At 36.5% G+C, this 27,820-nt stretch overlaps 1 protein-coding gene across 6 annotated transcripts in view; it reads left to right on the forward strand.

Annotated features, from left to right (window-relative positions):
• TTC17 (tetratricopeptide repeat domain 17) overlaps nt 1–27,820 on the forward strand; it is a 136,848-nt gene that overhangs the window by 49,275 nt on the left and 59,753 nt on the right. For 3 of the 6 annotated variants that reach the window (XR_013523391.1, XM_009007961.5, XM_017978031.4), the window contains 8 exons: nt 628–740; nt 3,121–3,267; nt 4,646–4,761; nt 4,918–5,083; nt 6,281–6,358; nt 6,495–6,719; nt 11,542–11,728; nt 24,850–24,900. Coding sequence is in view for 4 of the 6 variants with exons in the window: in XM_009007961.5 (XP_009006209.1) it covers nt 628–740; nt 3,121–3,267; nt 4,646–4,761; nt 4,918–5,083; nt 6,281–6,358; nt 6,495–6,719; nt 11,542–11,728; nt 24,850–24,900 (1,083 nt within the window). In the remaining 2 variants the exon portion in view is untranslated. The remainder of the gene's footprint in view (nt 1–627; nt 741–3,120; nt 3,268–4,645; nt 4,762–4,917; nt 5,084–6,280; nt 6,359–6,494; nt 6,720–11,541; nt 11,729–24,849; nt 24,901–27,820) is intronic. The other 3 variants (XR_013523392.1, XM_002755198.7, XM_002755197.6) reach the window with 1 other exon arrangement.

The raw sequence follows: 27,820 nt of genomic DNA on the forward strand, positions 1-27,820 counted from the left end.
GTTAGCATGAGAGTAATGCTTTGGTTATATCTAGAATGTTTTGTTTCTGATTACAAGGAAGCAGATCTGACAACAGCAGAAAAAATAGAATCTCTTAATTATATCTTTCTCCCTTGATAAATAAATTGGTCAAGAAAGCCTGTAAACCGTTGACTCTTAGCTGTGACCATTTGTAGTTCATTTTGCAATTCCCTTAACAAGTTTTCTTTGCTATTTTTAGTGTAAAGAGTATGCTCAATCCTCGGGATTATTTACTGCCCATTCTGCTGAAATGCCACCAGAGAAACAAAATTATGAAGTATATAAAGCAAATTCTCTCCAGAAAGATGGCCAAAGTCGCTTAAAACTATATAATCAATAGATTTTATAATCATAGAGTATAATTGCTGAAAGATATCTCAGTAATCTAGCGTATTCCTTTTTTTAATAGGTGGAAAAACTGGGACTTCTTAGAATGGTTTAGTTTGATTAACCATTAATGAGTATTTCTCTATATAAGTACATCCTTTATAAGTGGTCTGCTAAGCTCTGAGGGATACAGAGTTGATACTAAATGACTTAGTCTAAGAAAATCACATTTATTGTTGACCTTGCTCATCATTTGTGTAATTTCCTTTCCTGTTCCAGGAAATCATCAGATATGCCGACTGGTCAACCAGCAGCATAGTTTACATTGCCAGTGGGACCAGCCTGTACGCTATCATCGTGGAGATATCTTTGAAAATGTGGACTATGTTCAGGTCATTTTCTTGGTCCAATCTAGTTCTTACAAACTTTTGCTTTATAAAATTTTTTTAAAACTTTTGTGTTTCCCCTTAATTCCTTATGTATTTGACCTCTAAAATTTGTGATTGTCATTTAGATCTTTAAGATTTTGAGGTTGGGCACAGTGGCTCATGCCTGTAATCCCAGCACTTAGGGAGGCAGAGCCAGAAGGATTGCTTGAGCCCAGGATTTCAAGACCAACCTGGGTAACTTGGTGTAAACCCATCTCTACAAAAACATACGTAAATTGGCAGGCATGGTGGCATGCACCTGTAATCCCAGCTACTCAGGAGGCTGAGGTGGGAGAATCACCTGAGCTCTGGAGGTCAAGGCTACAGTGAGCCCAGATCATGCCATTTGCACCCCAGTCAGGGCAACAGAGCAAGACTGTATCTCAAAAAAAAAAAAAAAAAAAAAAAAAAAACAGAGATTTTGAGTATCTGTTACGTTATGAAGTCAGATTTTATAGGGAGTACTCAGTAACTCCATGAATGCTTTCTGTTTCTCAAAGTACCATCTACATATTTATATGCACATGCATTTGATTCTTTTCTCCTTTACTATGAGAGCTAGAATTGGACTCTTATTATTGTTGAACTCAAAGCTTTCATCTCCCCACTTTACCTGTTAGAGTGTAAGACCTATTTAAAATTTGAGAGCGACCATGCTGTTTGTTTCCTGAAGTAATTAGTCCAATTGTGTTGCTGCAACCAACACCAACAACAAAATACTTGTTATCAACAGAAAATCTTTATTAAACACACTGCTAGATGTGTGTTTTCTCTCACTTTCTGTCTCTATACACATATATGTACACACACATATACACATATACAATCCTAATCTATATAGTTGGGAAGAAATAACAAATATAATGATACCACATAGTATATCATTGTTATTGAATAAATGATACAGACAGCAAGTACAACCAGAATTCTGAGTATCAGAAAAAAAAAAGGGATACAAAGACTGAAACTTTTTGAGCACTGACATGATGCTCAAAAGAAATCGGATTTCACATTTTTTTATTGGGATGCTCAACAGGTAAGTGTAATAAAATATTCCAAAATCAAAAAAAATCTGAAATCTGAAACACTCTTGGTCAACCATTTCAGATAACTGATACTCAACCTGTGTTGAATAAAAGAATATTTATCCTATCTTAGAGAAAACTCATCATGTCCCTAATTGTAGATGTAGAAATTTCCAGCAGTAACTAATTCACATAACTAAGGAGAGCAGCCATAGGAGGACAAACCACAAAAACTTAGAACTCCTGGAAAAAATCTAGACTGCATTGGGAAAATAAGAGACAAAAATTAAGAAGCCATTTAAAAGGGGAAATAGTGATAGGGACCAAAAGTTTCCTATGAGTATTGTAAACCAGCTCCCAGCAATATCCCATGTTTGGTTTTCAAGGGAAAGAATAAAGGAAGACCAGATTCACACCCTCTGGGATTGTAGCTCCCTGTCTTAAAACCAAGCACTTTAAAGGGAAAAATGGGGATGTTTAGAAATGAAATAGATTGAAACCCAATGTTCCTTTTGGACTTTTTGTTGGTTTCAGGACAGACCATTTGAAAGAGTGTAGCTTCCAATAGTCTATATTCATAAAATTGTATCGCCACTATATAAAGACTCCATTCCTAGTCATAAAGACCTAGAGCTATGAATTCATCATATTCATTCCTTTTTCTTATGTCTTTCCTACCCCATCCCATCCCCAGTCCCATTCTCATGATCTAGCAAGGTTTCAGAAACACTCAAGCACCTTGTAAGTATATCTAACATTGTTCCACCTTGCTTTGAAGAAAAACTATATATGTTTGTATTCTCTCATCTTCTAGGTTACCCTTTTGCCCCTAAAACTTTTCTTTGTAATTGATTGCACAATAGTCTGTAATCCTTAAGTGATAGTTGCAGAACCCTTAAGAACACTTTATTAAATTCCCTCACTTCTCCCCACACACAGCACACTAATTTTAGTGTGGTGAGCATTTTAGTGTAGGAAGAAAAGGGGAATAATGAACCAGATTTCCAAATTAGCTAATTATTAACCTAAAGAGACTAAATCATAAAAATGAAGCAAAGGGACAAGAAAACGACCTATGCCATTTTTCTCAAACTCCAATGGCAAAGTTATTGAAAGTTACTAACTATGCATTATCCATGAAAAAATATAGTTGGGGCATAGCTCTTAAAATTAAAAGATCCAGTTGCTTTATTACTGAGCTACTTTCTGATTTTCTACTAATTTTGAGTATTTACTCGCTTTTTTTGGTGTGAGTTAAATTATAGTCACAACTCCTTTTCCACTTTCAATTTGATTGAACTTTTTGTTTCATTTTCTAGTTTGGTGAGGATTCATCAACCTCCAGTATGATGTCTGTGAACTTTGATGTTCAATCAAATCAGAGTGATATCAATGATTCGGTCAAGTCTTCTCCCGTAGCCCATTCTATTCTCTGGATTTGGGGCAGGGACTCTGATGCATATAGGGTAAGTTAATAGACAATGATGAAGGAGTTTTCTCAAACTGGCGAGATCCATTAAAGCAGTGGCCCTCAACCTCACTGATTAATATGGCCTCAATGACTGTTGAGATTAGTTCAGCAAATGTTTATTACATTTCTATTAGATGGAAGCCATTCTGCTAGGTAGTGAATGAGTAAGACGCAGTCTCTGTTTGAGTTTTTCCCGATCAAGTAGAGTAGATAGACACACTGACTTCAATTCAAAGCTTTATTCTGCGTATTATTACCAACCTTAACAAGTTTTTAAACTTCACCCAAGTATATGTTTTTTATACTTCACTTACGTAATCAGCGTTCTGTTATTGAGCTCCCACCAGTGTGCCAGACTAATACTAGCAGTATCATAGATAAGCCCCTTGCTCTTCTGGAGCCTATCTTCTAGAATAGATACAGACAATAAAGAAGTTAGTACATGTGCATTTCTAGACCAGCTAAGAAAGAATGGTAGGTTTGCTGAGGCAAATACCAAGGTAGGGGGAAAGAGACTATGTATTTTTTATTCACCATTAAATTTTCGGAATTTAATCAAGGGTATAACAGAATTAAATGGCCATTTGGATTTAATTATATGTAATATAAGTCCCCTAAAGTTTGATAGCTTCAAGATTTAAGTTTAGTAAACCTCTGGTACATCTTATTTATATTTATAAGAAATGAACATTTTATAAATCATAAACCAGTTGTTAAACTTTGACATTGACAGAGACCTTAGTTCAGGGAAGAATATGTTCAATGCCAGTTTTTTAAGCTTATGTATGCTTTCAGATACAAGTAATAAGCTCCACCTCAAATTAACTTAAACACCAAGAAAATGTGCCTATTATTACGGGAAGTCCAGAGATAGGATAAACTTCACATTTGGTTGATTCAGTGGCCCCGTGATGTCATCAGTGACCCATTTCTTCTTTTTCTTTCTTTCTTTTTTTTTCTTCACTCTGCCATCCACAGTATTGGTTTCATCCAAATGCTTGGTTTTTTCCCATGGTCATAAGATGACAGCCAGCAGCAACTGGAGCAACATGATTTTTTTTGTGCATAAGTAGCATAAGAGCCTAAGACTTGCTGCTCTTTCCCAGAAACCCCAAGCAAGCCTCTTCTTGTGTCTCACTAGCTCAGCGGGCTTATACCCTGCCCAACCCTGAACCAGCCTGTGGTTAAAGCAGGCAGAATTACTGACTTAGATTCATAATCTGCAGTAGCAGGAATATTAGGGAGTCTACCATAGTCTTAAGATATAGTTTTGTTTAATTATTGTAGTATATTTATATCATTTTAAAGGTTTATTTAGCATATTGAGATACTGGATCCAAAGAAATTTATGAGAAATTTTGTTTCTCTATCAGGACAAACAGCATATTCTGTGGCCTAAAAGAGCAGATTGTGCAGAAAGCTACCCTAGAGTCCCTGTTGGTGGGGAATTACCAACGTATTTTTTGCCTCCGGAAAACAAAGGACTCAGGCAAGTGCTGATGGATTTGGCAAAGCACCTGGTTCTGCATGATTGTCATCTGGCAGTTCTTTGAGATCACCAGCCTTGGACTTGAAAGGTTAAGTCTTTATCTTGAAGTCACCCAAACTTTGAAAATATGAATCTTGTTCCTTTTTCTTGTGCCAGGATCCACGAACTCAGCAGTGATGATTATTCTACAGAAGAAGAGGCCCAAACCCCTGACTGTTCCATAACTGACTTCAGAAAAAGCCACACTCTGTCCTACTTAGTCAAAGAATTAGAGGTTCGCATGGATCTGAAAGCCAAAATGCCAGATGACCATGCACGAAAAGTAAGGCTCACTTAGGCTGGTATTTATTGCCGTCCATTCTGGGTGACTTCAGAAGCCTCTTAAATGGAACAAAAAAATGATAGAAGGTAGTTGCTGAGCTTTAAGTATATAAAATGGAAGGATAGAGTTAAAGAACTGGTGAAATGATGGCGAAGTCAGTCATGCTGTTAAAGGAGTGCGAGAGAGAGTGCCTCAGGGCTGCTATGCCCAGATCACCTAAGCACTGTTCCACTAACTCAGAGCACTTTGAAGATGAGTAGCACAGAACTCTGTTTTTTAATGGAGTCAGCGTAATGCAGGCCATTGCGACCACTAAAAGTTAGCTTTGCATCTTCCAGGCCTCTAGAAGTTTATATAAATTGAAACCTTGAAGAATCTTTTTTTCCAGCCTTATCAACCCTGCTATGGCCTTATATGAGGTTACTTAGAATTTGTATTAATTCGATAACCACTTTGCAAATATTGAAAGTTCAGTTAGTTATGCTCTTTTCCAAAATTCCTTTTAGTTATATATAACTACGAATGTTTTATTACTATAGATTACCATATTAGTACCATTTTCCATAGAGGGAAATGAAAAAAAAATTAACCTTTTTAGCGATCTCAGACCATCACAATCACCTTTTTTAAAAAAAGTTAATATCAAAATTATAAGCAGTTATTACCACTTATATTCAACAGACATTTCCTTAGGCCAAAAACATTATGTGCCAGACATTGTTTTGGGAGCTAGGAATACAAAGATAAACAGACCATGGTCTATGCCTTAGAGTTGTTCACAGTTATTTAATGCTACAGGAACATGAAATAGAATAATTGAGGATCTGGTATATTCCAGGAAGGAAAGATAGTAGATTTTTATTACATCAGATATTACATATTACATGCTGTTGTCTTTTGAATAATTTCTTTTTGGGTTCTGAACACTTAGGCTGACTTTAATGGGGTATGGTGGTTACTTTACTGTGTCTGGGTAGATATGTGATAACTTTTTAGTTAAACAAACTAGTACATACATGTGAGCAGGTCAACACCTGTTGGTATGTCAATGAATTGATGGTATTTATATGATTATAAATATTTGCTCAAATTAGGTGTTCCTGAGGAGCTCAAGAAAAGACTGCCATCTATAGAAATTCTTTTCAAATGTCTTCCCTTTTATTTTCAATTGAGTCAGTCTTCCTTTTGATGTTTCAGATTTTGCTTTCCCGTATTAATAACTATACTGTCCCAGAAGAAGAAATTGGGTCTTTCTTATTTCATGCTATTAATAAGGTGAGTTATTTCCTTTGGACAGCTGAAACTTAAATGTTTCTTAAGTATAATTAAAAGTTAAAATGCACTTATTAAAAATCTTATTTAGAACAAGTACTGTTTATTGTACTAACTAAAGTATTTTTGGATTTTTCAGCCGAATGCTCCTGTCTGGCTCATACTCAATGAAGCTGGACTATACTGGAGAGCAGTAGGAAATAGCACTTTTGCTATTGCCTGTCTTCAGAGGGCTTTGAATCTAGCTCCACTTCAATACCAAGACGTTCCTCTTGTCAACTTGGCCAACCTTTTGATTCACTATGGCCTTCATCTTGATGCCACTAAGCTACTACTTCAAGCTTTGGCCGTCAATAGCTCTGAGGTGAGGTTTTATGGGTTTTCATGGCTCTGTATACTATGTAGGGTAGCTCAAATTTAGATCACAATTTATATTTTTCTAAGGAAAGCATAAAAAATGTCATGTTTTGTTTTTCAGAGTAGAATTTGCATTATTTCAAGAGAGAGCATCAAAAGCTTTTGTTTTATTTTTATGTACTCTTTAAATTTTAAGTGAGTGAAATTTGTAATTACACAGTTAAGTTTTTTTGGAAACTTAATTTAAATAAGAATAACATAGCTGTAAAAATATACTGCCACTTTTTTATGTCAGTCTGAAACATCTGGTTTGTATTTTATCCTACTCATCAAACTGCTTAATATTAAGCATGCAAACTGCTTAATATTACACGGTTTTACAACTCTAATTTATAGAACTATTTATACCATTCAACCAGAGGACAGTTCAATGTTGGTTTTGATAAGAGTAGGTAAGTACATTGATTTTCATGCCCCGAACCTCCCACATGCAGCTTATGGAGTTACATCACTGCTTTGTAGTTCATGGTTTTGAAGATACAATTCTGTTTTCATATTTTAACATCTGTGAAATCAGGATGGATGTTATAATTGTTGTCATTTTAGCTTTCATGAAATTCAGTTATAATAAACTTAAATTGATTTTATACCTAATGTCTAAATATTTATAGGTTTCCATTGTTAGATTTAAAGTCTTCTCACAAAACTGTGTTTTGTTTTCTGTAGCTTAATCTTTAAATCATTGATTCTCAGATATATAAAGATCTTTTCCTATGTTGTTTCCTGGTTATTTTATAGTTTTTGGCTTTGCAGTTAGGTCTATGATTTATTTCAAGTTAAATTTTCTTTGTAATGTGAGATAGGGATCAAAGTTTATATTTACATGGATATCCAGTTATTCAGCTTCATGTCTTGAGAAGACTGTTCTTTTCCTGTTGAATTAGCTGTCACCTTTGCCCTGAACTCCAGACTTATTTATTCAGCAGTTTACTTGACATTTCCACTTAGATGTCTAAAGGGCACTCTAGAACTAAGGCCAAAACCAAGCTCCTTAACACCGTTCCAAATTTATTCTTCCTAGTCTTCCTCATTTCAGGAGATAATTAAGCTACCAGTAGCTCAGACCAAAAACTTAGGGGCTTCTTTCATGCATTTCTCCTATTCTCAGGGAAAATTCAATCCACTAGGTAACCTCGTTGATTCTGTTTTCAAGATATGCCTTAGATTTTCCTACTTATCATTGTCTCCACTGCTGTCCCATCCAAACCACCATTATTTTTGTCTGGATTATTTTAGAAGCCTCTAAACTGGTTTCTCTGGCATTGTCCCCCAGTCTCTTCTCATACAGCAAGCAGTGAAATGCTTATAAAAAGTCAAATGTTATTTGTTGGCCCAAATCCCTGCAGTGGCTCTCCGTAGAACTCACGGGAAAATACAGGAGTTTGTAATGGTATTGTAGGTCCTACATGACCTTGTTACTTTTCTGACCTTATCTCTGTCAATTCATTCTTTAGCACATTTTATTCTAGCGTCACTTGCCTCCTTGTAGTTCCTTGAACATACTAAGCAGCTCCCACCTCAGGGCTTTTGCATTTTCTGTCATCTCTGCTTGGAGTACTTCATCCCACCAAGATTCTTCATTGCTTGCTCCACCTCCTTAAAGTTTTATAAATACTAACTTCTCAGTAAGTCCCTCTCATACTACTCTATTTAAAATGGTGTACCCCCGCCCACATCTAGTACGACCTCTATTTCTTCCCTCTATATTTTTCTCCATCCCATTTTACTCTCTGACACCCACACTAGACTGTAAGGTGAAGGCAGCAATTACCTTTCTTATTTTCTGCTGTATCCTCAATGTTCAAAACTATGCCTGTAACATAGTAAACACTCAGTACTTATTTTTTGGATGAAGAAATGAAAGTTCAGCTTTTTTTCCAAAATGTTAACCAGTTTCTCTCTCAGTGCAAGACGTCTTTTTACAGCCATCATTTTGTCATAGGGGTAATTATAACACCTTGTTTCCTTATACAAAATATAAAGATACATTTGAAATCTAAGTATAGGATTTAACTTTGTATCTGGGTATGAACTACTAAGTAATAGTTTAAATGTAATCTGAGCTGCTTAGGGTTAGACTTCTTTAATCTAGAATGCTTTTTATCCCTGGTTTGGTCACAGTGAGGCATTTCTGATGATCTGACAGCCTGAATCAAAAGCAGGCAATTGGATAAATCAGGAGCATTGTTTTTCATAGAGATTTATTGTACAGTTTGAAAATAAAGCATTCTCAGATCTATTTAGCTATTTTTAACGATAAATTTAAACATATGATTTGTACTCAAGCAAATATAAAAACACTAAAAATAGATGTATTTCAGTTAAAATGGCCTAAACTGAATACTTTGCTGCTTATAAAAGCAAAGTCTCAGCAAACAATTGGAAAATAGCATACAAAGTACACTATTTACAGGTGCATCAAGAAAACATCAGATCTGGTGTGGTAGCTCACTCCTGTTATCTTAGCACTTCAGGAGGCCAGGGTGGAAGGATTGCTTGAGCCTAGGAGCTCAGTACCAGCCTGGGCAACACAGAGATATCCCATCTCTACAAAAAAGTCAAAAGAAGTTAGTGGTAGTGTGCACCTGTAGTCCTAACTACTCGGTAGGCTGAGGTGGGAGGATCTCTTGAGCCCAGGAGTTCCAGACCAGCCTGGGCAGCAGAACAAGACCTTGTCTCAAAAATAAAAAAAGGAAAGAAAGAAAACATCATATATCTAAGAATAAACCTAAAAAACGATGTGTAAGATTTATACGTGAATAATATCAGGTTGAGCATCCTAAATTCAAAAATCTAAAATTCCAAATATTCCAAAATCCAAAACTTTTTGGTCACCAACCTGATACTCAAAGGAAATGCTCATTGGAGCATTTTGAATTTTGAATTTTCAGATTTGGGATGCACATCCAGTAAATATAATAATATATTCTAAGATCTTAAAATCTGAAATCCAAAACATTTCTGGTTCCAGGTATTTTGAATAAGAGATACTCAACCTGTAAATGGAGATGTACATTGTGTTCACATTAAGAGAGTCAGTGTTGTTCAGATGTAAGATCTCTGCAAATCGATTTATAGATTCAATTCAATCTCAAACACCTAGTAATTGCATATATGTGTTTGTGTATTGATAAGTGATTCTAAAATCTACATAGAACGGTACCTAAAATAGCCACCCTCCCCAGCACACACACACAAATGGGGGAAAGGGATGGGGAGGAACAGAGTTGGAAGGCTTATATTACTAGATTTCAAGATTTACTATAATTAAATGAGTGTGGTGTTGGTACAGAGATACTCAAACATATCAATGGAACATAATGGGGAATTTAGAAGTAAACCACCATGTATATGGCCACTGATTTATACAAAGGCATACCTGTGGTTCAACAAGGGAAAAACATTTTGGTTTTTCAGTAAGTTAGTTCTAGAGTAATTGGATGATATCCCTATGAAGAAAAATAAGACCCTTGACTTCTACCTCACACTATACACAGAATTAACTTGAAGTGGATCATGTACCAAAATATGAGTGGTAAACAGTAAAGCTTCTTTGTGAAGACATAGAAGAAAGTCTTTATGACCTTGCAGTAGGCAAAGATGTCAAAAAGTACTAACTATAAAAGAAAAAAAATAAAAAGCTGAACTTCACTGAAATTAAGAAATTCTGTTTATCAAAAGGTACCATTCAGAGAGCAAAAAAGCAAACCATAGTGAAGACTTTTGCAATACTTATTTTCAACAAAGGACTAATATATAATATACACGAAGAGCTCCTTCAAGGCATTAAGGGCAATCTACTTCTTTTCGACAGAGAAAAGAATGGGCACTTCAGAAATGAGGATATCCAAATGGCCAATAGGCACCTGAAAAACAAAACCCTCAACATTATTATTCATCAGGGAAATGCAAATTAAAACCACAGTTAGACACCACTGCAGCTCACTAAAAAAGCTAAAATTAAAAAGACTGACAATACAAAGACTCTGAAATCTCACACTTGCTGGTAGGAGTGTATATTTGTGCATCCATTTTGGAATACTATTTGGTTATATCTACTAAAACTAAATGTACATCTACCTTACAACCCATACTAAGTATATACTCAAAGAAAATGAGAACAATATGCCTATCAAAAGACATTTACAAGAATATTCATAGTAACTTTATTCATAATAGACAGAAAGTGGAAATAGCTCAACTGCCAATCAGTAGAAGAATGGATGAACAAGCTGTGGTATATTCTTAAGTTGGAACATTACACGTCAGTTTAAAAAAGAGTGAGCTACTGACTTACACAGCAGCATGAGTGAATTTTAGATTGAGCGAAAGAAGGTACAAAAGGATCCATGTTTCATGTACTCTTGGAGAATATGCAGTTTGATTTCATTTACCTGATGTTCCAGAACTACCACGACAGAAGTCACCACATCGCAACAATGATTACTTCTGTGGTTGGATTGCCCAAGGGAACCTCCTGGAGTACTGAAAACATTTTTGTATCTTGAGCAGTGTGGTGGTTACAGGGATAGATACATATGTAGTTTATGTTACATCCTTTATGTATTTCTTATCTTAACAAAAAAGTAAACAGTAAATTTGCATGTATAACACAGTTTAGAATTAGCTGCTATGAATAAAATGGACAGTTAGCAGTAACATTTATGGCGTAACCTAAAAAGAGTCAAAAGCCATATACTGTAAACATTTTGTAACTCCCAGAAAATATTAGTTCATTAAGATTTTGCTGATTTTTTTTTTCTTTTCAGCCTCTGACCTACTTGAGCCTGGGAAATGCTTACCTTGCTCTGAAGAATATCAGTGGGGCACTTGAGGCCTTTAGACAGGCCTTGAAATTAACCACCAAATGCCCAGAGTGTGAAAACAGCCTGAAGTTGATCCGCTGTATGCAGTTTTATCCTTTTCTGTACAACATCACTTCATCTGTCTGCAGTGGTAAGCAGCTGTTAAACGGTGACAAAATAATGAGCCCAGCCAGAGTTCCTGTTCTGATCCAAAGAACACAGAAAATGATTTTCTCTATTTAGACCAAGGATTTTAGATAACTAGCATAATTCCAGATGTAAGGCTTAATTCTCTCACAGAACTCTGGTTAAGAAAGGGTGACTAAAATAGGTGGTATATTCAACTGGGATGAATAGGCTTTGTGATTTTTTTCCTCCTTCCAAAATCTCTGGTGTTTTATAATGACTGATATTCTTAGTAAAGTGTATTTTTCCTGTCCATGAAGTCAAAGTATACAGTTAGAATGAAGCAGTTCTTCTGTATACTCAGTCACTGAAATACAGCTCCTTGTCTTTCATTGAAGGTGATTCAGACCTTTACTATACCTTTAATATATTGACCCAACATTAAGTGGCATCTTTCTCCCTTCTTCCACTCTCTCCCATAGCACATATATGGGCATATATGCATGTGTATAAGTGTATCCTTCTGGGTAAAGCTAATGTCTAGAGCTATCACACATTCATTATTAGAACCTTCTAAGAATCACATGATATTTGGTTCTCTATTTGTTTAACCTTCACTATAAGAATAAAATAAAATCATGAATTTCAACTCTATGCCTTGAATTGAAATGTGTGCGGTTTACATATGTGCGGATCCTCAGTATCTAGATGTTGTAGGGTGCACAGTGTGTGTTTTGTTAATATTCAAATTCAATTATAATACTTAATTAGATGGATATTAGTTCAGCTCCTTCACTTTTGATATTTAAAAACAGAGAAAAACCTGACATCCACTTATTTATGTGACTTGTCTAAAAGACATAAATAATTATTAGTAGATTTGGGACCAGAAAGTGGTTTGCTTGAATCGCTATACCAGAATGCCTTACAATTTTAATAGAATGACAGACTGTAGTGTTTTTCTTTTAAATGTCAAAGTCCAGTTATTTACTGAAGAAGCCAAGAATCTCCCAGCAGTATAACTCTGTAGCTCTGTTGTGGATCAGTATGGAGCACAATCTGAATTAAAGTTCTTTTATGAATACCAAAGGCCTAAAACAGTAGAGCAAGGCAATAGAGTGGGGGAGCCAGCACCAGAATCTTACATGAGTTGGAACTGCAGCTCTCCCATTACATTTTTTTTAATTTTTAAATTTTTTCTATTTACAGATACATAATAGTTGCTTTGCTCTCACCGTATAGTAGATACTAGGTAAAAAGTAAACCATTAGACATTCATAGTGAATACAAGGTGCTCAGACCTTTAAAGGTGCAAACTGTGAAATTTATCTTCTTAATCCTGGAAGATATACTGTGGTCTTTTTTTTAGTTCTTCTACATCATCTCACAATACCTCAGTCTTTTAAAGGTTGTGGGCTACTTAAGAACAGCCTTATAAACAAGATTTTACTTTTTCAATATGCTTTTTCTGTTAATAGAGTATCTTTTTTTCTTTACTATCGTCTCCCTCACCTCTCTTGGATTTTATTCCTGTTTTTGAGAAGAAGGGTTTTTGTCACTATATACATATAGTGACCCTTTTCTAAAAGGTCTTTTCCTTGGCGTTAGTTTCACATGTTTTTATTTAGTATTTCAGTTTCTTGAAATGTATTCTTAGTTCACGTCACTCATGTCAAGAGAGGGAATACAGTTGTCTTGAACTTTTTCCCCAGAGCGTAACTTCAACTAGTCCAGAAAACCAGTAACTTGGAACAGATCTTTCTCAGAGTTGTGGTATCTGATATCCAGAGTATTCAAAGAATAATATTAGGTACAATATGATAATAAAATAAAATAATTTGACATGGAAAGACGGAATACATTTTTTTAAATAATAGTTCTTTCAGAGAGAGCTCATCAATAAAAAAAATATTTAGCACCGAATTGTAATTAATGAGTTTACTACCTTTAGTTAAAAAGTCTGCTCAAACTTGCTAAGGCCACCGGAAGAAGTTACTTAATCCTAGAAAATATGCTGCAGTGTTCGTTTGTTTGTTTTAAATTCTACTGCATTTTCTCAGAATGCTGTGATCTTTCAAATGTCATAGGTTAAAGTCTGTTACTGCTGGTAGACTTAAAATCATTCTGATATGAATTAGAAAAGAATCCAACATTTACTAACATCTAAATAAATGCTGTTACCTCTTAATGAATTTGAATGCTGTAACATTTTCTAGGTTTAAAAATGCATAAGTAGTAGTGAAACAATTTCAATATTGTGTTTTTCTTTGGCAAATCCCCCCCATTCATACTTACTTTTCTGAGTTGTAGTTTTGAAAAGCTAAAACTTGAAAGAAGCCAAACACCTTTATAGAAACCAGGAACTTCTTATGTTTGAAATCTAAACAGTTGCTTCTATTCCAGTTATCTCTGAGCTTTGCTAAATAATTGATGGGGAAAAAAAAAAACCTCTGAATGATGATTAGCATTTCTGTACCTTTTCTGAAATCAGATGATTCTGTTTGCCTTTACCTTTTTCATTTTTGTAATACTGAAGTAAGTTTTATAAGTTACCTTGTCTGACATTTTCTGTTTTAAGTTTTTATTATGAGAGTAAAAGGGTTTCAAGAGAGTGACAAGGCTAGTGATTTTTTTTCCGTGTAATAGTCATGGAATTCCTGATCATTGTTGGCCGAGCACAGTGGCTCATGCCTGTAATCCCAGCACTTTGGGAGGCCAAGTCAGGTAGATCACCTGAGGTCAGGAGTTCAAGACCAGCTAGCCAACATGGTGAAACCCTGTCTCTACTAAAAACATAAAAATTACCTGGGTGGTGGAACGTGCCCATAGTCCCAGCTACTCAGGAGGCTGAGGCAGGAGAATCACTTAAACCTGGGAGGCGGAGGTTGCAGTGAGCCGAGATCATACCACTGCACTCCAGCCTGGGTGACAGAGCAAGACTCCGTCTCAAAAATAAATACATAATTATTTTTACAGCAACTCTAATATAATGTCTTAAATAGTATGAACTACTGGTAAAAGGATGGACAGTTTAACATTACCAAGTATTTTGTTATTTTTCATGTATAATCATGGAATTTTTCATGCAGATTTACTGTTTGTGTTTCTTGGAATGCCTATGCAAGTAATATATTCTGTTACTTTTAAATATTGTTTTGTTCAACTTAAAAATACACAGTCACTATACTAAAAAAAAATTTATACTTACAAAGACTTTATAGCTAAAATTGTATTGATTAGTTAAAAATTATTTATCTGACAGTGTTTTCAAACTTTTTTTAACCTAGAAAACAATGTATTGGCTGCCATCTGTTAGATGCATGTGTTCTTATAGCAACTGTTTATTATCATCATCTCTCCCTTTTTTGAATAAAATTTTATAAATCCTGGTCTTTTATAGGTAGTTTTATATCACTACCATTTCAAGGATGCTGTGAAGGAGAACTTAATACATTGATTTTTCACTTGCCCACTCTTGAATTGACTGTAAAAGTTAGTGTTTGGGTTTTGATTAAACATCTTGTTTGGGCAGTTTTAAAATACCTACGGTTTCCACATTTATAGGCTTGTTATTTCACAATTTTATTTAACTTAAGCAGAACTGAATTGTTTACTGTAGCAAACTCATTCTTCAATAACAAGGTTGTCCTTTTAAAAGTAAAATAGAGTCTGTTAAACTTAGAAGGCTTTTGAATATAAGCAAAGTCTATGAAGTGCTCAATACTAAAAAAGCCTTTTTTAATTGGAAAAAATAAAAGTGTAACAGAGAATGAAACTTCATGAAACAATAAAGGTTATCTTTTTTATAAAATGGAAAATAACTTTTAATAACACTTTGAGCAAAATGATTATTGAATCTGTAGAAGAGTCCAGAAATGTTGATTTGGCACTACAACATGATAGTGGATTTTCCAAGCATTTATTACTGTAAAATGTTTTTGAAATACTAATCTGCAAATAAGTTACATCTAGCAAAGATATTTTTCTACTACTAAAGTAATCTAGACTGTCTTATTATATCTTTGATATATATGATTTTACATTATTTTTAATAGTTTATTTTTCTTATATTAGCATAAAACCAATGGTTGGTTTATTAGACTTTTATGCCACAAACAGTAACATTAATGTTTACCAAATATATTTAAACATTGACCCCAAGATTTCTGAGCTCTGATCTCTTCTTAATTAATTGAGGCACATGCCTACTTAAAAAATTGGCCCAGATCCTTAGAAAGTATGAATAAATGTTATGCAGAAGAACTCAGACTTTAATGTTTAGGTGTTCCTATAATTGTATGCAAGTTTTTCTCTCTAGTATGTATTTGATAGCTTTTGTCTCTGGAGAAAAAAGTAGAATTTTCAAATCATGTACATAAGATTTAATATCTATTCCAGTGTGCAGATGGATTATCTTGTCTTCTCTTCACAGTATTTCTGTATTTATAGCATCTATTTATGTAAATCAGATCTCCTTTTATAACTTGTTTCATTGCCTGTAGTTTTAGTCTGTGTTCTTCAACCTAAATTTCTGTAGATTTATAACTTGCAGCTTAAAGCAATTTTAGAGTTCAGATGTTGAAGAAAAAGAATTTTGCTGCCCTCCAGTGGATATTCCCGCATATTCTGCAATTAAGGATCTTTGCTTTATCACATTCTTTTACATTCTTTTATAAGAATTGGTGAAGGTATCTGCTTTTTTAAAAGATACTCTCATAGACCCAGTTTTAACAGCACTTCTTTTAGAGGCAGGGTCTCACTGTGTTGCCCAGGCAGGAGTGCAGTGGCTATTCACAGGCTCTATCATAACATACCTTTGCTTCTGACTCCTAGATCAGGCAATCCTCCCATCTCAGCCTCCCAAACAGTCGGGACTACAGGTGTGTACCACTGCACCTGACTCTTACAGTATTTTAAATATGCTACTAGTTAGGTCACCTCCATTGATTTCTGTAAAAAGAATTAAAATTTTGGTTAATGTATTGCATATTTTTAAATCCTGAGATGCAGGTATATCCTGAAACAAAACCAAATGTATTTCTGTGTATGTAATGCATTTAAATCTGTATTTTTTTTACTTAAAAGGACTATAATTATTTGGTTCACAGTTATTCAACATGTATCTTTAACATGTATTTAACATGTGATAGAGGAGAGAATAGGAAAAACAATTATGCATTATGAACCTATAAGCAGAGGTTGTGATTTACTCAAATTATAGTCAGTCACTGGTGGAGCTGAGACTAAAATGTGAGTCCCTGTCTTCCAGGGCCAGTGTGGTTCCTGTGCGTAATTCTTCAACTAGTCATAAACTGTTCCACTGCCAGGATTGAAAGATTGAAATAATTCATACTTGGAGATCCTTGGGACATTTTATGAAAGTGATATAATCACTACACGTTTTATGTCATCCCTCAAAAGAGATACATTTCTATATAAAACATGGATCTAAATATGGGGGGCAGTCATAATGAACCCCTAAAAGCGCACCTAAAATCATCTCTCTCAGTTTAACATGTCATTCTGATCTTTTCTGAATCTTGCATCATTAGATTGCCACATAGCCTTCTATTTTACGTGCAAGAGCTTATGGCTGTACCTTTGTAGTATTAGCCTAGTAGACAGTATTTTTCTTTTGGGATTTCCAGCATTTAGTTTTATGAACAAAAGGGATTTTTTTTTATAAGAACTTAGAGACAGTATGTATGAGATTCTGATGACCAATGGTTTTATACTTCAGCCTAGAAAGGCATTTTATATATAAATATTTGTTGGTTTTAATGTGAATTTTTTGTCTTGCATGTCCCCAAAAAATGTGTATTCCTTTAAAGAATGAGCCTACTGGCCCTTGCCTAAGGTCTTCTCACAACTATTCATCCAGGCATTGTAGGTTAGTCTGGCCAAATAATACTTTAAAAATATGACATTTGATAGAGGATATAATCTTCTAAAGCAACAATTTATTTTCTCTCACCCAAAGGAAACTGGGTGTGGTTTATTCATTCATTCGTTCATTCATTCAGTACCTACTATATTCCAGTCACTATTCTAGGAATTGAAAACCAAACAGAAAATACCTTCAGCTCTTACAGAGCTACATTTTAGTAGAGGGAAGCAGAGAGTAGATAATACACATAATAAATCATTTAATTAGAAAGTGAGTGCTACGAGGAAAATAGCAGAAGGGGTTGGGGTCAGTAAGGGGGGCCCAACTGAGAAAGTGACATTTGAACATAGACTTGAGGGAGGATAGAGGTTCTAAGCCATGCGGACCTGTAGCATGAAAGCATTTCAGGCAGAGAATAGCATTGCAAAGGTTCATGCAAGGAATAGCAAGGAGGGGTCTCCGTCTGCCATGGAGATGTAGGAGATGAAAGCAGAGATAAACATGGTGGAGGATAGAGCCACTTTTTTACTGCCTTGCAGACCATTCTAACAATTTGGGCTTTTATTCTAAGAGAAAGTTGTATGACAAGGAACTGGGTGGCACAGCAGGAGGTGAGTGGTAGGCCAGCAAGCAAAGCTTCACCTGCATTTTATAGCCAGTCTCCATCACTCGCATTACTGCCTGAACTTTACCTGTCAGGTCAGTGGTGGCAATAGGTTCTCATAGAAGCATGAACCTGTTGTAAACTGTGCGTCCAAGGGATCACATAAAATGCAGAAAACATGTAATACACTTGAATTATCCCAAAACCATTCCTCCTACACCCCAGTCTGTGGAAAAATTGTCTTCCACAAAAACAGCCCCTGGTGCCAAAAAGGTTGGGGACTGCTGACTTACAAGATTTTGAACACAAGAGTAAAGTGAACTGATTTTCATCTTAACGTAATTCCTCTTGTTGCTCTGTTGAGAATAGAATAGCGGGGTAAGAGCAGAAGCATGAAGGCCTGTTGTAAAGATGTCAGTGTGAGATTATTTTGGCCTGTTCCACTGGGGTGGACAGGGAGAAAGTGAGAAATGATCTTATTTGGGGTATATTTTGAAGGTAGAACCAATAAGACACTACTCGAAAGGGATGTGGGAAATGAAAGAAAGAGAGGCTAAGGGTGACTCTTAAATCTGGAACCTGAGCAATCAGGTAAATAGTGGTGCTATTTAATGAGATAATCAAATCTGTGAAACAAGATTTGGGGAGAAAAACAAGTTTGGTTTTGGACATGTTAAATTTGAGTTCCTGTTAAGGGTTTAAGAAGAAATGTTGAATATGTAGTTGGATACATGAATGTTATAATGGTGGGGAAGAGATCAGGCTAGAGATAATAATTTTTGGGTCATGGACATACGAATGTTTTTTTAAGTCATGAGCTTGGATGAAATTACCTCAGTAATTACTATAAAAAGGAAAATGGGTCAAAAATCAATTAATAGGGTATTCTAGCCAACATTTAGAGGTCAGGAAGAAAAAGCAGTAAAGGAGTACCCAGTAAACTAGTAGAAAAACCATTCAAGTGTTTTATCTGACAAGCCAAGCAAAGAAAATGTTTTAAGGAGTTGTCAAGCGTATCATTATTATTATCCAAGCATGCTATATCTTGAGAGATTGAGCTAGATGTGGGCAGAGAATGAATTACTGCATTGAGTAACATGGAGATTGGTAATCTTGTAAAAGCTTGTGTGAAATAGGTTTTGAAGGAAGTGAGGATGGCAAGCAACTCTTAAGTTTTGCTATAGTGAAGAGCTGGAAAATGGGATATAGCTGGAGGAGGCTGTGGGGTTGAAGGTATTTGTTGTTCTAAGAAAGGACTGTAGCATGTTTCAGTAGGAATGATCAAACAAAGTGGGAAAACTTGAAGATGCAGCAAAGGGCTAACTGTAGAAGCAGAATTATTGAGTGGACAAGAGGGGACGAGATCCAAGCCGCAAATGTAAGCATTGTTCTTAGGAGCAAGGATGATATATAGGTAAAGTTGTAGGTGTGTTGAAAGATTTGATGGTGGGATTTCTGATTGCTTCTCAGCAGAATATGAGGTGACATGTCAGATGAGAATGAAGAGGTACAGAGAATGTTGGAGATTTGATGAGAGAGGAAAGGCTAAAAACAGTTGTCTCAGAATGCAAATTAACCAGAGAGGTTTCTAACTTCAGAAACTGGACAGATGTCAATGTTGTTAAGAATGGGACCACAGAGGAGAAATCATCTATGCATTGATATTGTGCTGGGAATAACAAGTTCAGTGATAGACATGTTCGTTCGGAAATGCCTCTGATTCCCTCAGAAAGAATGTACAGGATGTGAAGAAAATGCCAAGAACGGAATCTTAGAAAATACTAACATTTAAGGAATAGAGTTAGTGAAAGTGAATAAATAGAGGCCCCGGGAGACCAGGTTCATGAAGTTTAGAACAGAGGGTTTGAGAAGGACAAAGAAAACAATAGTAGTGTGTCCTGTATTGATTCATTTGCAAGCTTTTAGTTGGCATTTTAATTTTAGAATTTATGGTTTATTTTGATGGGCATTAGAAAAAATATATAACTGGTACATAAAACCTGTTATTTATGAAAAATGGTAATGATTTTCCCTTTTAACCTAAATTAGTGTAATATTAAACTCTAGATTCATTAAAGAAAAACATTACGTAAGTAATGGTACTGGTAGCTATGGAAAAATCACGATAGTAATTGGTAAATGAATAAAGTGTGGGACGCTCTGGGTTTAACAGTTTAGAAATCATTGGTGACTTCATTTATCAAAAGCATTTTCTATAAAATGGGGAGATACACTAAAACAACATGAATAAATTTTAGAATAATGGAAGTATTAAAGTGAGCTTTCTGTATATAATTGAATTACTTTTGGAGCTATTAGCAGAGTTTCTAAAATATAGCTCATATTTTATCCTGTCACTTAGTGACTCAAATAACTTTAAAGCAAATAGGAAATGATACCAAGAGTCTTTTTTTTTTTTCTTCCTGAGATGGAGTCTCGCTCTTGTCACCCAGACTGGAGTACAGTGGCTCAATCTCAGCTCACTGCAACCTCCACCTCCCGGGTTCTAGTGATTCTCTTGCCTCAGGCTCCAGAGTAGCTGGGATTACAGGCACCCGCCACCACACCCGGCTAATTTTTTTTTAATTTTCTTTAGTAGAGATGGGGGTTTCGCCATATTGGCCAGGCTGGTCTTGAACTCCTGACCTCAGGTGAGCCACCTTGCCCAGCCAGGAATCATTCTTTAGAAAACATGTAATGATAATAGAACACAAATCAGGAAAGCTTTATTTAAAAAATTCATTTGCTAGAAGCATGAAAAGGTGGCTGGCCACGGTGGCTCACGCCTGTAACCCCCGCACTTTGGAAGGCTGAGGCAGGCAGATCACCTGAGGTCAGGAGTTCGATACTACCCTGGCCAACATGGCAAAACCCGGTCTCTACTAAAAATGCAAAAACTAGCCAGGTGTTGTGTGGTGTGCCTGTAATCCTATCTACCGAGGAGGCTGAGGCAGGAGAGTGCTTGAACCCAGGAGGTGGAGGTTGCAGTAAGCTGACATTGCATCACTGTATTCTAGCCTGGGCAACAGAGTTAGACTTCATCTAAAAAAAAAAAAAGGAAACATGAAAAAGTAATTGTGTATTTTTAATAAAATAGTAGAAAACCTTGATGGGTGATTGAAGAAATAGGGCGTTTCTCAGAAGGATAGTCTAAGCCCTATGATAGAGTATATACAAAGGAAGTAGTCTGATTCTGTTTCATCAGGACTGTTGGAGTTGAACCACTGTAGACTTGGCTCTGATGCCCCAAGAGGACTGAGACCAAGGGCAGCAAATAAACTATCACTTTAGACATTCTACTAGCACTTCCTGGAGGCACCCAGCGTAGGGTAGCATTGCAGCATGTCACTCAGTTATGGAATACTTAGGTTGGTGCCTAGCCTGTAACTTATTTTTAAATTAACACACCACCAAAAAAAAATATGGAATATAAGCAAGATGGGGTCTGTTTTATATAGTTGCCACTAGTCACTGAACAAGATATTTTTGATATGGTTTGTTGCTGCAGTTGTATTTCAGCCTCCTGATAGGAACTGAAGGGTACTGACTTGTTATATACACTTGTGTGTAGTGAGTTAAGCAAGTTCATTGGATATTGTCTAAATCTTCACTTTCCATTTATCATTCTAGATGTTTTGGAGACAGTTTATATCATGTTAAGTTTTGCCATCTCAAATAGCACACATTTATACAGCTCTTCTCCATTCACAAAGATTACGCTAGCTGGGCTTGGTGATGTGCATGGTAGTCCCAACTACTTAGAAAGCTGAGGCGGGAGGATCACTAGAGACCAGGACTACGAAGCTGTGGTGCACACTTTTCACACCACTGCTCTCCAACCTGGGAAACATAATGGGACACCTGTCTCTTGAAAAGATAATGAAAAAATTATTCCAATTGGCAAAATACACATCCTATTCTATGTTAGTAGAGTGGGCTGTTTTTAAAATTTCTAAGTGGTTTGTGCCTCAGAAAGTTATTTATGTTTGCTTTGAGACAATTGAAATGAATTCCTAGTTTCAGATTATTTTTTAAAAACAGCACAAACTATGTAAACCCCTTTACAAATTTAATCATTGGATTGTCTCTACTCAGTTCCGTGGCTTGATGGATATAAAGCAGCGAGTCTGATAATCATTAGAAAGAGTATTAGTGAGATTTTAAAACACTTAAGACTGAGGATGCCTGCCGTATATATGTGTACATGTGTATGCTGTTTGGGTTTTCTCCCTCTTTTTTCTTTAATTGTTAGTATTTATTGCTAGTTGTTGAATTTATTTCATACTGAGCTACTCTTTGGCCAAGAAAATCTCAGTAATCTGTTACTTTTTCCTAACCAGCAAAGTTTATTAAGATCTCAAAGATGCAGGGGAAATTGAAATCACATTTCACACCTGTTGAAAAGACCACTGCTTTGGATTTGTCTTCCCATTTAGTTGTCTTTTATAGGAAGAAACCTAAATTTATCATTCGAATTTTGCCATCCTTTAAACCTCTTTAGTTGTCAGGCTTTGATAACCCATTCAGGTCCCAAATATACAGTGAGCTGATTACAGAAAATAATAAGCACAATTTGCCTAAGTACCTTTCAGGAAAAAGAGCTAGAGGTCCATGGCAGCTGAGGGAGTCCTGCTGTCAAGCAAGTTTTCTGATTCCTGCTGCACCTCTGTAATAATAAAGCCCTGTTTCCCTTGATGATGATAAATACAGCTAGAGAAAAACCTAATATGAACAAATTAATAATCAATTCACCACCCCTCTCACAGTACACTGGCTAAAAGTACACTGGCTAAAAACCATAAATGTTAAGAGAGACTGAGTAAGATCCTGGAAACCGTGTTATTACATGCAAAGTGGCCACTGAGGTAAGTGTCCCCAGATGACTTTGATTTGGTGATATAAAGCAAGAGGAAAAAATAAGTAACAAAAATACATGATATCATCATCATGTATTTTTCACTTTCCTCTTGATCATGCATTGGCCATAGGTATTTAGGTGTAAGTAGTTACCTTCAAATCAGTGAGTATCTTAATTCCATACCCCTGAGGCAGGATCTGCAATCAGGGAACTGGGAAACTTTATTACTGAGATCCATCCACAAGGCCCTGCTCAAAACGTTGTTTGGTAGAAGGACTGCAGTATGTGTGTGGGGGCGGGGTGTGTGTGTTTGAGATGGAGTCTTACTCTGGTAGAAGGACTGCAGTGTGGGGTGTGTGTGTGTGTGTGTGTTTGAGATAGAGTCTTACTCTTTTGTCCAGGCTGGAGTGCAGTGGCGCAATCTCGGCTCACTGCAATCACCTCTGTCTCTCGGGTTCAAGCAACTGTCCTGCCTCAGCCTCCTAAGTAGCTGAGATTACAGGCATGCACCACCACATCCAGCTAATATTTGTATTTTTGGTAGAGACAGGGTTTTGCCATGTTGGTCAGCCTGGTCTCGAAGTCCTGACCTCGTGATCCACCCACCTCGGCCTCCCAAAGTGCTGAGATTACAGGCGTGAGCCACCGCCCAGCTGTGGATTTCTTTTAAAACTAGTTTGGCTGGGCATGGTGGCTCACGCCTGTAATCCCAGCACTTTGGGAGGCCGAGGTGGGCAGATCACAGGGTCAGAAGTTTGAGACCAGCCTGGCCAACATGGTGAAACTCTGTCTCTACTAAAAATACGAAAAAAAAATAGCCGGGTGTGGCGGTATGCGCCTGTAGTCCCAGCTACTGGGAGGCTGAGGCAGGAGAATCGCTTGAATCCAGGAGGCAGAGGTTGCAGTGAGCTGAGATCGCCCCACTGCACTCCAGCCTGGCAACAGAGTGAGACTTATCTAAAAAAAAAAAAAAACTAATTTGAATATCATACTTACTACCTCTACCAGTGCAAAGGACATTTCCTAGTGCTTGATCATTTTCCTTCTATCTAGGACTTACGAGGTATTACTAGATTCAAGTCCTGATCAATTAGGGAATAACTAGGATCTTGGGTTTTCATTTGAAGATACTGTCTTTGTAGTTCATTTAATTTGAGGAGTAAAAAAGATGAAATAACCTTTGTGACTTCATTAGCCTCAGCCTTGCTCTGTATCCTTGCTGTAGGGAAAAAAGACAAGCCTTATAAGCACAAAAAGTGCTGGGCATAATTAAGGATTGGTTTCTGCTCTCAAACAGCTAGGAGAGTCTTGTTAGAGAGTTGTGTGATGTACAAGGTCTGTTGGTTTAAATATCGTACTTTACCTATACCAGTGGTACTTAAATATCACGCTACCTAAACCAAGTCTAGTTTGGTAGTAAGCTTTAAATACCAATACCATATTTAAAACTTTGGTTTAAATATCATACTTACTACCTATACTAATGCAAAGGACATTTGATGGGCCTAAATATCATATTTACGACGTAAACCCAAGTCTGTTTGTTTTCCTACTAGATCACTTTCCTCTGCATCAGCAGGTGACCACTCACAGCAGGAAAAAGGCGAGGCAAATGATAAACACTAAAAGTTGTGGGTAATTAGGAAATCTCAGCCCCCTCTGACCTTGTAGCCTTGTTCTAAATTTAAGAATTGAGTAAAGCAGACTTACTGCAAGAGTGTGTGATTGAATCAGAAAGATATGTTGTATATTAAGGTCACTGATTATAAGAACTTTAATAACATTTGCCTTTTGCAGAATCTACGGGAATTGTACCAAATCTTGGTCCAAATGATGATGCCACTGCAGGTAGTTAATTTTCGTTGCTACATAGATCCTGCTTTGCTAGTTTGATGAGTTAGCCTGCGTTGTTTTCTGCAACTGTATCCTATAACTCTCCAGCTCTTTCCTGCAACACATACATGCGAAAGTACCAGTTTTACCCATCTTTCAAGAGCCACTTACACCATATGCCTTTACCTGACCCCTTATTAAGTAATGTGTAATCAGACATTTTAACGGTGCCTCTCCTTTGGTTCCTGTGACTTGCCATGATAGTTATCTGTGTACATTGCACAGCTCTCTAACAACTCTCCTAGCTCCTTGAGTGCAGAAACCAATCCTTTTTTCATCTGCATACCCCAGCTCACCAAGCATTCCATACCCTCCCCCCAACGTTTAGCACACAGAATATTCTTCAATGGCAAACTGGCTGATGATATTTCAAGTCTGAACTACTTGGATACCTAAGTATTAAAAGTAATAAAGAGTAATTAACTTGTATCCAACCAAAGTTTGCCCAGAGTACTTCCTAGGAAACACCCTTCAATATACATAAGTAGATACAAATCTCCTTCTAAGGTCTGCAGCTCCCACTATTGGAGAGAGAAGAAAAATGGAATCTTATTGTCTTACTGGTCCACTAGGAGCTGACACATCTAACAGGTAGCCTGTATTGTCCCACCTTCAGTCCTCACTGTTCTTAATGAAAATGATAAACTAATGTCCCTCTTGACCCTCATTGAAAACTAACACCTATGGGTCAGTCTCAGGAAGTCTGTTGAATTTGTTTCCCCAGTATTCTTGCTTAAAGAAAAGTTCCCTAGGCTGAAGTAAGCCAGAGATTTAATTTAAAAAAAAAAAAAAAGCTATGTCAGTTGATTTTCTTTTTCAATATAATTTGTGCATGGAAAAGTCTCATAGTAAACTTATAATGAATTTTAAACTTGCTTTAGAGATGTAATCTGATCTTTTACCATTCTCGAAGTACTTATAACTGCTGAAAGCCTGGATTCATCATTAAAATAGTTTCTAACACAGACTGCGTGTCATGGCATCTGTGTTTCAACTCGTGCTGACTTGGCTTCTTATGCTTTAGTGACTTAAAAGAAGGCCATATGGCAAGTCCAAAGGCCAGATTTATAGCCAGTTCTCCTTTTACTGCTCTAAAAGGAGGCGGGGCGTATGGGATGCAAGTCATATAGGTCTGCAGAAGCCAACTCAGCTCTGAATTCTTGAGCAGAGAAAATTCCATACAGGACCATTTGTGAACAAAGTATTTCCCAGAACAGAATTCAACTCCAGAATATGTAGTAAAAGGGAAACACGCACATGCACACATGTACATACATTCATGTTTGGGAGTCACATGCTTTTCTTTTTTTTTCCCCTGTAACCTCTTTTCTGGCTTAATCACCTCACCAGGAGAGATTACTGATTTCAGGTCTTTAATATGGTCTCTTTTCTCTTTGCCATTGTACTTTTGAGGTCGGTCAGTACAAAACCATTATTTTAAAACCTTCTGTAAAAAATTTCATTCAGTAGGAATTACTGAATGAGAACAGGTCTAAGGAGCCATTATTTCTGTTCAGATAATTTTTTTTCTCTCCCAAATAGGGAATAGAACATGGCAGAGGAGGTGAGGCATCTTCATTTGTCTCTCGGGTGCAGTCAGCAGCAGCTTAGGTTTCACCCAGATTCAGGTTCTGTGTGCTTATGTTAGCAGTGGTTTCATTAATGGTGTTTCCCAAGAATTCCCTGACAGTAGGAGAATAAGTTTGTCTCTCCATTTCTGAGTGAAAAATCCTGAACACAGAGACAAATTGAGTTGCCCAAGTTTATATGGTAAGGCTGCAGCTGAGGCAGGATTTGAATTTGTACCACGGAAGTGTTCCTCTTGGCTAAAGGTCTGTTGGACTTCGTTATAACCTCTGGAGGTGAAAATCTTAAAGGTATCTATTCCCAGTAAGGTATCCTTCTTCCTCAGCTATACCTATTACTCTCTGTGGTGCCAAAGTCCCACATGTCACCTATAGTAAAAGTGTCCTGGTAGTTTTATATAACAGTGGTGAGCAACTAAAAGATATATTTTTGTTCACTTCATGGTATTTTGCTACCTTTTCTAAGAAACATTACATTTTACTAGAGATAAATCTGAAATAATGCTGTGAAGTAGCTTAAATTATAATAAAAGAAAAAGGTCACCGTGTGTTTCTAAGCTACTTATTTCCAAAAGAAATTATTTTTATAACTGCATAGTTTTGAGTGCAGTTAGGTAGAAAGGTAAGGAGAAAAACACTAGATAAAAAGTTACTCATATCTGTTAAAAGGATGATGATGTCTGTATTTTCTACCTAGGTACTTTAATTGAGTACATCAGAATGTTTCCTGTAAGGTGACTTTTCTAAAAGGCAGAAGAAAGGAGACTATAAAGTATAATTTAAGCCTATTGGAGCAGGGATAGTAGGAAAACCTTTAGAATATTCCACTGTTTCACAAAGGCCACTTTTCTAACATCTTTGCCTTAAATTTTGAATTACAGCTTGTGTTACAAATCAGTTTATTATTTATGTCTTAGAAATTACTTATAAATTGCATAGGAATATGACTTACATTTACTCTATGAAAACAAAAAGTATGTTGGGGGGAAGGACTGAAGCAAAGTTAACAAACTAGAGGGGGCTGGGCACAGTGGCTCATGCCTGTAATCCCAGCACTTTGGGAGGCCACAGTAGACAGATTGCTTGAACTCAGCAGTTTGAGAGCAGCCTGGACAACACACTGAAACCGTGTCTCTACAAAAAATACAAAAATTAGCCAGGTGTGGTGGCACACATCTGTAGCCCCAGCTACTTGAGAAACTGAAGTGTGAGGATGGCTTGAGCCTGGAAGATAGAGGTCACAGTGAGCCCAGATCATGCCACTGCACTCCAAGCCAGGTGACAGAGCA

This window comes from Callithrix jacchus, chromosome 10 (assembly GCF_049354715.1).
Source record: "Callithrix jacchus isolate 240 chromosome 10, calJac240_pri, whole genome shotgun sequence".
NCBI lineage: Eukaryota > Metazoa > Chordata > Mammalia > Primates > Cebidae > Callithrix > Callithrix jacchus.